At 47.4% G+C, this 12,739-nt stretch overlaps 1 protein-coding gene across 1 annotated transcript in view; it reads right to left on the bottom strand.

The window, feature by feature from the left end:
• The window catches only part of LOC309546612 (uncharacterized protein), a gene marked incomplete at both ends in the record, with an annotated part of 437,777 nt that extends 435,655 nt beyond the window's left edge, over window positions 1-2,122 (bottom strand). The window contains one exon of the mRNA XM_082246351.1: window positions 2,017-2,122. Coding sequence (XP_082102477.1) covers window positions 2,017-2,122 — 106 coding nt within the window. The remainder of the gene's footprint in view (window positions 1-2,016) is intronic.
• Window positions 2,123-12,739: the final 10,617 nt, after the last annotated feature.

Below are 12,739 nucleotides of genomic sequence, written 5' to 3'. Positions count from 1 at the left end.
AAGGGAAAGATTTCTGTCATTTTTGTTGTTTTTTTTTTTTTAACGCGTAATGGCGGCGATCTGCGATTTTTTTTGCGGGACTGCGACATTGCGGAAGACAGATCGGACCCTTGACTGACATTTTTGACACTTTTGGCGGTACCAGTGACATTACTACAGTAATCAGTGCTATACGTATGCACTGTTACTGTAAAAATGACACTGGCAGGGAAGGGGTTCATTTTTATTGGAGAGGGAGGGGTTAATGTATGCCTGGGGCTTACTGACGTGTGTGGGGGGAGGTGACTGAGTGATACAGGGACAGATTGCAGGGTTCAGCTATGCTGAACCCTGCAATCTGACCCTGCCTGTCACTTAGGAGATCCGCCCGCTCTGTTTACACAAGCGGGCGGATTTCCACACTAGATCCCCGACGATCGGGGAAGAGCAGCGGTAATCACCGCCGCTCCTCCCCTGGCCCAACTCCCGCTGTAACTGAATACAGCGGGAGCGAGCCTCCGGCGGCGCACGCGCCCCTGAAAGAGGGGAATGACGTCGCCGGGCGATAACAAGCCACTTTGCCGCAGTACAGTCAACGTGACTGGTCGGCAAGTGGTTAAAGAAAAAACCTGGACAGAGGTTCTAACCTAGAGAACGTTGATCCAGGGAATGGCAGATTGTCTTCTGCGGAATAAGGAAGGAATTTTTTTTTGCCTTCCTCTGGATCAATTGTGGGTATAGGCAGGGCTGTCTTTAACACAGGGCAAAAGGTGCAGCTGCCCAGGGCCCAGTCATTGTTGTGGGGCCCAAAGCAGCTGCCCTTTGAGCCCTCATTGCCCACAAACAGTTGATACTTGGATTTGGGAGGGCCCAAGAAAATGTTTGCCCACTGTCCAATCAATATTAAAGATGGCCCTGGGTATAGGATTCTGTATATGGAGGTTTATTGAATATTTATTTATTTCTATTGATTGTTTGCCTTTTTTACCCTTGGGATAAAGCATATACTGTATATGGAATGTGTTGCAATGGAGAGTTAATATAAATGTAGCACCCTCCTAGGTAGGTGCTAGGAAAACCCATTTGGTGGCTCTGTTCTGCTTATCAGGAGAGCAAGATCTGTTAGTTTAGCCTGTCACATGTTTCCAGGTGTGATTTATTGGGTCTAAGGGAGTCTCCCCACTGTATCCAATAAGGGAGCTTGTTGGACAGTGGAGGAAACCTAACCAGTATCACACCAGGGTTTATGGCTGTCTCAGTGGGTGGGCATTGCTGCAATGCATCCTGGGATTGGCTATAAATCTGCGTATTTTGGCGGGTGCAAAGTCCCAGGAGGAGGTGGACAGCTGTCTCTCCTCCTGCTGATGTGAGGAAGGTGGTTCAGGCGGTCGGCCTGTTGAACCAGGTGTGGAGCTGGGCTGCAGAGAATACAGTGTGCTGACCAGTGGAGCTGTTGGGCAGAAGACTTTGGGAAAAACAGTATTGTGAGTACTGAGGGATCTGCTCAAGGGTCAGCCTAGGAGAGGAGACCACTCCAGAGAAGTCAGGGGATCAATGAGCCAGCACACACAGATTGTTACAGGACAGGGGGTGCCACGTAGTTAACCCTGAAGATTAGGGAAAAAGGGGGTGCCAGGAAGGGCCCTAAAGTTGTTCAGCAGTACAGTCTATCTCAGGATACAGTTTACCTCAGGAAACTCTATTACTTCATTGACAGCCAAGGACAAAGTGAAGCAGCAGCCTAGCCATGACTAGCTCTATTCAGCGTTAGTCAGCGTTAGTCAGCGTTACACAGCATTAATCAGCTCTATTCAAGTTGTCCCAGGCTATTGTGCATAGTTCTTTAAGTTGGAGTATCCCACTCATCCCTTCTCCTATCAAAGTTCCAAATAAAAACCGAAGATAATTGACTACTTCTTGTCTGAAACACTTGGAAAATGCCAGACTGTTCGGTTGTTGCTGATGGTAACCCAGGGGAACCCATACACACACACAGCAGCTCCCATGGGATTAGTGCTACATAAATTATATACTTACTGAACTTTTCTTCCCCGCTGTGGCTTCCACTGTGGCCATCATTCTTGGCCAGACCCGGCTGCCCCAACACAAGGAGAACAGAGAGAAGGATCAATCGTTTTCCCATGGTACCTCACAATATCAATCTCCACTATCAAAATTGACCAGCTTGTTATTTATAAGAAAAGAGCTGTTTAATCAACAAAGAAAACATTTACTGAGGGTGGGTTCAGGGTCATATTGCTACTACACTCATTACATTTTGGCAGAAAGCCCCTTTATTACACATCATAAATGTAAAAGTAATTGGCAGTATGGTCATTATTTGTCGGTAGAGATAGAGATGTGTTTCTTGGCAGGTGCAGGCATTCTTCTCCCGACCGCACTCCGAGATAGAAGGTAAATAGCAGACTTTATTGAATAAAAGCATATCTTGATAATATTGCAAACATCATGGACAAGACAGACGACAAGAAGAAGCAGTTGACGCATTTCACTAATTAGATTCGCTTACTCATAACAGACAGGCATTCTTCCCACCTGTAGACCTGTACATGGCATTCTGCCAATGCTATAGGGCATGGGTGTCCAACCTTCTGGCTTCTCTGGGCCACATTGAGTGTAGAGAAATTTTCTCGAACCGTATATAAAATATTTACTATAGTTAAGGTATATAAGTAATAAAGCACCGCCGCCCCCACGCACTAATTTAACACAACTAGAGGATGAAAATGGAAATGAAATGGAATCAGTATACAGAGGTTTACTTCTTCTGAGAGATATTAAAGGAGCAATCTAACCACCATGACCAATTCAGTGATTTGAAGTGGTGATGGTGGGAGGAGTCAGAAACACTGCACATGCTGGGATATTTACAGTTATGTGCTGGGGGATAGTTGCACCCCTAGTATATATGACTTAGGCAGCCAGAAAATGTCATGTCCTTCTTCATACATGTATGAACAAGGACATGGCATATTATGATAAAACACAACTAGTTATTAAAAAAACATATTGCAACAATTTACACACGCTAATGCACATATCTTTTCTACTTATTTTGCACTGTACTGTTGGTGCGGTTACTGCTGGCGGGTAATGCTGGTGGGTAATGCTGGTGGTTAATGCTGGCACTGCAGGCGGGTAATGCTGGTCATGCGGGTACTGCTGGTCATGACGTCGGGTACTGCTGGAGGAAGCAGCGGCTGCATTTCATATCACTCTGCCTGTGACAGAGCTGGAACTATACAGGAATCAGCGCCTCTGTCACTGACTGCAGACATCCTAAGTCTCCCGCGGCAGCCGGGAGATCGCGCGGCACTTGCGGGTGTCTGTGACCCACCGACGGTTCCAGGCCGTATGCGGGCCGCAGGTTACACAGCTGGAGGAGAAGCACAGCGGCTCAGCCATCCAGCAATCCCCGTCTCGGACAGGAGGAAGGAGGAGGTAAGGAGGCAGGCCGTTCGGGGGAGGGGGGGAATGTGCTGCCTGCCTGCCGACCGACTGTCCGTGGGGGGTGCATTGGTTTAAAGCCCCTCCCGAATTACTGATCCCGAGCACCAGCCGCCACTGCTGCTAATTCAAAGTGCCGGTGCTAATAATAATCTTCCCCGCCAGGCATGTTGTAGCTAGGCTTCACCAAAAACAAATCCAAAAATGAATGTGAATGAGCCACTCACCAGTAGGTGTTGGTCTTGGCTGCTATATAGCATCAAGACCAAATTTGCGCTTTGGTGGTCTACCCAACCAGGAACGGTATGCAATGTATCCTGTGTGGTCACCCCGACCAGGAACAGCAGTCTGTATACCGCCTCTCCAGCACTCCTCGTTTTTGGCAGGGATGGAAAGCAAAAAGGAAACTCTGGATAGTGTATTACCATAAAAACTTTTATTGCCCGTCCATGGGTTAAAAACATCCACAATAATAGTATAAAAAGCTGTTAAAAAAAAGGTCCTGTGACTAGTCACACAGCGGAGTTAGAGTGGACAGCGGTGACGTCACCACGCGTGGAACGTGTGATTGATTGAGAATATATGTTACATGCACTTGGCATGTTATGTATTGGGGTTAATTATGGTGGTAATTTTCACATACCCAATGAGCACAGTATTAAATACAGTAACACTTTTTATTTATTTATTTCATGTATTTATGCACTTTTTCATTCAATGCAACTGATTGAGAATATATGGTATATGGACATAGCACTTTTGTTTTGTAATATTTAATACAGGCAAGCGCTGGTGGTTAGGGATGATCGAACGGTTCGGGTCGACCATCGGTTCGGCCCGAACATTGGGTGTTCGAGGTTCGGCCGAATTTAGAACTTTTTGCCCAAAAAGTTCGGAATTCGGCAACCAGAACCGACCAAAATGCAATGCTTCAGGAAATGGGCTTTAAAAGCCCATAATTGGACCAGAACCATTAGCAAAAGCCAATTGAGGGGGCAGGAGAATGCTAGGAATGTGATTGGAGTGACTAGGGGGTCCCTAGACCAATCATTAGTGAATACGCCCCCCAGTATATAAGATCGCCCCGCCATATTCCTAGCATTGTTATACTGGACATGGAAGAGAGTGGAAGCAGTTCTGTTAATTTTTTTTTTTTTTTTTTTTTTACAATTCAAACGGTTCCTTTATTGAATAAAGTGGAAAGACACATGTACAAATATAACAAATACAGAACAGGTCAACAAGAAATACAGTATTGAGCAAATAATCCGCAGCGTTACAAGACATTCATGTAGGAGAGAGAAAAACCATTCAGCCCTCCCTCCGCACCTCCACCCGGGAACACCCCAAGCAGAACCAGGGTCGGCCACCGCACCTAACTCATAGGTGCCAACCAAGGCTGCCAAACCCTGTCAAACTTCTTAGGACAATTTTGCAACATATAGGTTAATTTATACAGTGGTAGGACAGCATCAATGGAGCGTTCCCAGGAGATTACCGAGGGGGGGGGGAGGGGGCAATCCATTTCAAAATTATTTCCCTCTTAGCATAGTACAGCAGATAACCGATGAGCAGTTTCGTGGGTCTAGGCCTCTGATCATCATCCACAATACCCAGTAGGGCCAGCGCTGGTGAGATCAGGAGAGCCAGACCCAATCTGTGATTAATAACATCAAAAACCTGCACCCAATATTGCGCTATCACAGGGCATTCCCAAAACATATGCAAGAAGGTCCCCTCCGAGGTCAGACAACGCGGGCAATTCGGAGATCTCTGGGGGAAGATCCTATTTAGTCTCTGGGGGGTATAATAGATTCTGTGCAAGAACTTGGACTGAATCAGTCTGTCCCTGGCAGATACCATTAATTTAGTACCAGCCTCAAAGCAATCTTCCCATTCCTCTCTATCCAGGTCAGGGATATCCCCCTTCCAGAGGTCCCAGAGCTTGTCCATACGGGGAGAGTGAGTGCACTGCAGCGTAAGGTAAAGGGACGAGAGCGGTTTGGTTACCACCTCATGAGCCAATAATTCCTCGACCGGGTCCATCTCCAGGGTCAAACCCTCAGGAAACTGGGCCCGGAGAGCATGCCGCAGCTGGAGCTACCGAAAATACATCCATCTCGGCAGACCCCGCGTCCGACGGAGATCAGCAAAAGGGAGGACGGAACCAGCCGGGCACACATCCCGGAGAGTCCGCACTTCATGCCTAGCCCATAACTGAGGGTCTTGCAAGGACCATAGATGTTGTAGGTTGGGGTTCCCCCACAGGGGGCACACGGGGGACCACGTGGTAGGGCTCAGAAAGCGCCGACGCGCTGCCACCCATACCCGCAGAGTAACCCTAGTGGGCAGGAGAGCCAGCGGGCAAGCCCGCAGCCCTTTGTACACCAGGTTGCTAAGGCTCTGCAGGGAGCCGATCAGAGCCGCCTCTAAGCAAACAGCCGCATTTCCTCTCGATTGCGCATACCACCAGCCTACAGTAACCAGCACCGCCGCCCAGTAGTAAGTCCGGTAATCAGGCAAGGCCAAACCACCACAGTTTGTAGGAAGGCACAGGGTAGTCTTTGCCAGGCGGGGGGATCTCCCAGCCCAAACAAAGGAGTTCACAATCCCATCAATGAGCTTAAAAAAAGAAAGAGGCAGCCAGGTCGGACAATTCCTAAAAAAATACAGAAATTTGGGTAAAAATATCATTTTGAGCAGGTTAATTCTCCCCATGAGGTTAAGCGGGAGAGAGGCCCACAGCGCACAGCACTCTCGAAGATGGGTGACAAGGGGGTCAAGGTTCAACATTCTATAGGTGGCCGGGTCCCTACGTACCTCCACTCCCAGATAGCGGAATTGATCCACCCACCGCAGAGGGGTCACAGCAGCCCCCGCCCTGGTTCCCCCGTCCAGGGGAAACAGGACTGATTTGGACCAGTTGATCCTAATACCAGAGAAGCGACCAAACTCGTCGAAGATCTCCAGGGCGGCCCTTAAGGAGGAGTCAGCATCCTGCAGGTATAGAAGAGCGTCATCTGCATACAAAGATATTTTCTCCTCCAGGGGACCCACCCGCAAACCCACCACGGAAGGTGAGCTCCGGATCAAAATGGCTAGGGGTTCCAGTGCCAACGCAAATAAGGAGGGCGAAAGCGGGCAGCCCTGCCGGGTACCCCGCTGCAGTGGGAAGGAGTCGGAGAGCCCCCCCGAGGTGCGGACCCTTGCTACTGGCGAGCGATACAGCATCTGCAGCCAGGTCAGAAATTTAGGACCGAAGCCAAAGCGCTGCAGCGCCGTCCATAAAAACCTCCATTCCACAGAGTCAAAAGCCTTCTCGGCATCGAGAGAGGCTATGACAAGTTGACCACTTTTGGCATCGGCAGCCACTAGGTTGAGAAAGAGTCGGCGCAGATTGATATCAGTCGCCTTCCCCGGCATAAAACCCGTTTGGTCTGCCTGCACCAGCACATCAAGTACCCCAGCGAGCCTGCGTGCCAGCACCTTTGCCAGAATCTTGGCATCAACGTTGATTAAGGAAATTGGCCTGTAAGATGCACAGTCCTCCGGATCCTTCCCAGGTTTGGGAACCAGTGCAATGACCGCCTCCATCATAGAGGGCGGAAGAGAGCCGTGGGAGAAGCTGTGCTCAAACAGGGCGACCAAACGGGGGGCCAAAAGTTCTCGATAAACCGTGTATACCTCCGTGGGGAGACCATCCACCCCAGGGGTTTTGCTAGACTGCAAGAGGCCAAGGGCCTCCTGCACCTCTTCCAATGTGATGTCCGCTTCCAGCAATTGTCTATCCTCCACCTCCAATACGGGGAAATCCACCCTATCCAGGTATGAACCCAAATCACTGTCAGAGTAAGCTGCCCGGGAGGAGTATAGTTCTTCATAAAAGGATTGGAATCTAGCAGTGATAGCCACCGGATCGCGGAGAATCCCCCCATCCATAGCCCTAATACCACTGATATGAACCGGGGGGGCAATACCCTTTGCCAACCAGGCCAGGAGTTTGCCATTCTTGTCACCATACTCATAAACCCTTTGAGCCGAAGATAACATTGATTTTCGGGTCATCTCGGTGAGTAACAGTTGGACCTCCCTCAGAGCACATTGCCCCAACCCATAGGAGGACGAGGACGGGTCAGCAACATAAGCAGCTTCCCGTATCCGAGCCTCCTCCTCACGTTCCCCCAGAGATCTCTCAGAAGCCCTGCGTACTTCCGAAATACGCTGCCTGTATTCACCCCGGAGCCAAGCCTTAAATGAATCCCAGAGGACAGGCGGTTCCGCAGTCCCAACATTAACTTGCCAAAAGTGCTCAATGCCCTCCTGAACCCTCCCCTGGATCTCCTCATGCAAGGCCCAGAATCTGGAGAGCCTCCACAGACCCCAGCTCGAGGGACCCCCTCCTTAACGACACCAGCAACGTCGCATGATCTGATATACCCCTGGCCAGGATAGACACCCCAGAAACCCTGCGCAACGCAGAATGGGAGGCAAACGCCATGTCTATCCGGGACAGGGAGCGATGAGATGCCGAGTGACAGGTGTATGCACGAGTGGTTGGGTGAAATTCTCGCCACACATCAGACAGGGCAAAGGCCTCTGCCCACTGTGCAAGGCGGGAAGGTCCCACGGCAGAGGAATGAAGTCTATCCCGCTCCGGGCACATCACCATATTGAAATCACCCAGTAAAAGGAAATCAGCCACCCCATAGCTGAGAACCACCTCCATAATCTTGTTCAGGAGGGGGAGTTCAGCAGGGGGCGGGAGATACAAGCCCACTATAACCAGAGGGGAACCCCCCACCAGGGCATGAATAATGACATAACGACCCTCCGGGTCAGTGTGGAGATCCAGAAGATTAAAGGATAAGGAGCGGTGGATCAAGACACTGACCCCACGAGCATAGCTAGAGTATACCGAGTGATAGTGAGTGCCAACCCAAGCACGCCTCAGACCCAAGACTCTAGATCCCAACAGATGAGTTTCCTGAAGTATACAAATGTGGGGGGACTGCTGACGCAGGTAATTCAGCACCAAGGAGCGCTTGACTGCTGTACCCAGTCCCCTGACATTCCAGGAAAGAATATCAACGTCAGGCATCAGAACAGCATAAAAAGAAATGAAAGGTGGGAAGCATAGAAGAGGCAGGCAGGGAGCAACCACAAATCATGCGAACACAATACTGAGGAGGATACGTCCCCCACCCACCCCCAACCTCCGACACCCAGCATCATTTGCAACCACCATACACGTGTCAAAATCAGTACATTGAGGAACCTGTAAAAAGAACCCCAAAAAATGCCAAAAAAAACGCTAGCGTCAAAAAAAAATGCCCAGGTGTGTTTTTGCTGGCATTTTTTGGGGGTTTTTGGAGGCAGGCAAAACATCAGAACTTGTGCACAGTACCACTATACACAAGTTCAGATGTTTTTCCTGACTGCAAAGAACCCAAAAAAATGCCTGCTATTAAACCGGCAAGGTGTTACAGCAGCGAAGCCAACCTCCTGTGCTGAAAGTTTTCTAATACAAACAATCTTTTTTTTTATGGTTCTGGACATGCTACAGAGCTGAAACTTCACATGTACACTTTTTAGACCCCCCAGATACTAAATCCAAAGTAAAAATCAAAAAATCTCTTTTTTTTTTTTTTTTTTTTAATTTTTCAATAATTGGCTTTTTTTTATCAAAAATTACAATTTTTAAGAACTTTTTTTTTTGTGTGATTTTGTGTCTGGGGGTCTAAAAGGTGTACCTGTGAAGTTTCAGCTCTGTAGCATGTCCAGAACCAGAAAAAAAGATCATAGAGGTGTTAAAGGAGGGTCCCACATCCCTGTTCTACTGAAAAATTATCTTTTTTTTTTTCATGGTTCTGGACATGCTACAGAGCTGAAACTTCACATGTACACTTTTTAGACCCCCCAGATACTAAATCCAAAAATTCAAAATCAAAAAATCTCTCTTTTTTTTTTTTTTCAATAATTGTCTTTTTTATCAAAAATGACAATTTTTAAGAACTTTTTGTTGTGTGATTAATAGTTAATGGGGCATGACCCAGAACCCTAGGCACTTTTTAGGGGCATTTATTGGGTTTTAGGGCTTCAAAATGGTGTTTTTTGATTCCAGAAGTTCGGGTCCCATTGATTTCAATGGGGTTCTGGAATCCGAACCAAACTTTCCTGAAATTCGGGTGTTCTGGTCGAACCAAACTTTTCAAAAGTTCGATCATCCCTACTGGTGGTAGCTAACAGCAGCAGAGGCTAAAATATATCTTCTAAGATATACCTGTGCTCAAATCCCAATAGCTTCTACATGAATGTAGCACAATCCCTGCAGCAGTTGCTTGGTATGATGGGTCCTCTGTTCTCTGCCACAAACCGCTTCGTTCCTTCTGACAAACCTGCAAAGACATATATTAGCTTTATATTTTATATTAGCAAAAAAAAAATTGACACCAGACCACTTGACTGCAAATAAAGTAAATAGGTATGGTAAGTAAGTATATTATTGCAAGGCAAAAGTAAGAAGGCAATACACAAGAAAAGTAAGTAGACATGTGCAATTAGTTTTGGTCTAAAAAAATAAATTTGGATGCATTTTTGGTTATTCAGAGATTTGGATGTATCCGAATCTCCAAGTGAAATAGTAACACATTTTGTTGAAATTCGCTTAATTTCGATTAGTATATTCATTTTCTAGCAAATTTCAAATTTTCAGAACAATTAAAATTTGGTTCGGTCGAAAAACTATCCACTGATTCGAATTCCGTGTGAAGAATAGCTGGTTTTTAAGGAGCAGGCCTGGAAGCCTGCCGCCGCATTCTTAACAAGCGATGACTCATCAGCTGTCAGCAGGCTTCCCCGCTGACAGCTGAATTGTAAACAAAAGAATGACAGCAATAGAAAATTTACGAGAAAAAAAACAGCGTGGGTACCCCCCAGTGCATACCAGGCCCTTCTGGTCTAGTATGAATTTTAAGGGGAACGCTCTGCCAAAATTTAAAGGCCTCTTCCCCACAACCCTGGGTGGTGGTTGTGGGAGTCTGCAGACAGGAAGGCTTATTGGAATCTGGAAGTCCCCCAGATCCCAGTGCCATCATCCATATACAGAAATAGAAGGGACAATGTAAAATAAACAGTCTGTGCTTAGTATCACTTTAACTGCTTTTTCTTTACAGTTTGCCAAATATATATATTGGTCTACATTGTTGTCGTCCCAGAATGAAGCCTCTTCTAAAGATGATGCACAAGAAAGCCTGCAAACAGTTTGCTGAAGACAAGCAGACTAAGGACATGGATTACTGGAACCATGTCCTGTGGTCTGATGAGACCAAGATAAACGTATTTGGTTCAGATGGTGTCAAGTTTGTGTGGGTGCAACCAGGCGAGGAGTGCAAAGACAAGCATGTCATGTGTACAGTCAAGCATGATGGTGGGAGTGTCATGGTCTGGGGCTGCATGAGTGCTGCCGAAACTGGGGAGCTACAGTTCATTGAGGGAACCATGAATGCCAACATGTATTGTGACATACTGAAGCAGAGCATGATCCCCTCCCTTCGAAGACTGGGCCGCAGGGCAGTATTCCAACGTAATGACCCCAAACCTACCTCCAAGACGACCACTGCCTTGCTAAAGAAGCTGAAGGTAAAGGTGATGGACTGGCCAAGCATCTCTCCAGACCTAAACTCTATTGAGCATCTGTGGGGCATCCTAAAACCGAAGGTGGAGGAGCGCAAGGTCTCTAACATCCACCAGCCTCTGTGATGTCCTCATGGAGGAGTGGAAGAGGGCTCCAGTGGCAACCTGTGAAGCTCTGGTGAACTTCTGGTGAAGATTATATATATATATATATATATATATATATATATATATATATATATATATATACATACATATACACATATACAGTATCTCAAAAAAGTAAGTACACCCCTCACATTTTTGTAATTATTTTATTATATATTTTCATGTGACAACACTGAACAAATTACACTTTGCTACAATGTAAAGTAGTAACTGTACAGCTTGTATAACAGTGTAAATTTGCTGTCCCCTCAAAATAACTCAACACACAGCCATTAATGCCTAAACTGCTGGCAACAAAAGTGAGTACACCCCTATGTGAAAATATACTACTTTACATATGTACTCATTTTTGTGAGATACTGTATACAGTAATACCTCGGTTTGCGAGCATAATTTGTTCCAGCAGCATGCTTGAAATCCAAAGCACTCATATATCAAAGCAAATTTTCCAATAAGAAATAATTGAAACTCGGATGATTCATTCCATAACCATTTATTGGTATAAATAAAGATATGCTGCTATTGTATATAAAGTACATTACTGTACAGTATAAGCATGCCATCCCTATGCTAAATAACATTATATGTCTCTGTGTATGTACGGTATATAAAGATGCTGATTTCTACTGTATCAGAGCGTCTCCCGGCACTCGTGTGACTCCTTGGCTCTCTGCTTCTCTCCTTCCCATCTCCCCGGATGACGTCAGTGGGAGTGATCGGCCCCGCCCGCCGGGGAAAGCAGAGAGACGAGGAGTCACATAAGCACCGGGAGACGCTCTAAAACAGTAGAAATCAGCATCTTTTATATACAGTACAGGCAGGGCTGGTGCTTCCACTAGGCAAACTAGGCGCATTGCCAACTAGGGGCACAGCCACGAGTCAGCATTCTCTCTCCATCATGAATGATCCTTGGGAGCTGAGGGGAGGTGCGGCAGTGGGGGATGAAGATGGGACAGAGGAAGATACCAGGTGTCTGGGGCAATGGCGGAACTACCAGGCCCTGGATTTCCACCATTGTTGGGGGGGGGGGCCCAAGAGGCAGGAAGGGAGCCCCCTGGAGTGCTGCCTGCATAATGATCTTCTTCATCTGGAGCTGAGCAGCCTAAACCCTGGGCAGGACGTGACTCTCTACACTGAGCTGGTGGGCAGCTGTTCATTTCCCTGGGTCAGTATTAAGCAGGGAGCTGAACCTGAGCCGGAGCTCGGCACTGGAGGGTGGCACCTTTACTGGAGCAGAAGCGACGAGGTACCGGAATGGTCTGAGGAGGTTGGTAATGAAGGATGTGCGGCGCTCTCTGACTGCTGCTTCTCCCTCTACCAGGAGCCAGTTGGAGCTGTGGTGAGCACTGAAGGAATTTAGCAGGATCACAGTGAAGGAGGGCAGAGTGCGGGCCACTCTCTTCATACTGCCCAGTGAGTGTCCCCAGAACAGGGGATCAGGGTCCCTAGGTGTGACATGGAGGATCCATGGTGTGAAAGAGAATTGGGGTCA

This window comes from Pelophylax lessonae, assembly GCF_965119305.1.
Source record: "Pelophylax lessonae genome assembly, chromosome: 2".
Lineage (NCBI taxonomy): Eukaryota > Metazoa > Chordata > Amphibia > Anura > Ranidae > Pelophylax > Pelophylax lessonae.
The sequence above is the reverse complement of the archived record's forward strand: the minus strand, read 5'-3'. Positions and strand labels throughout refer to the sequence as shown.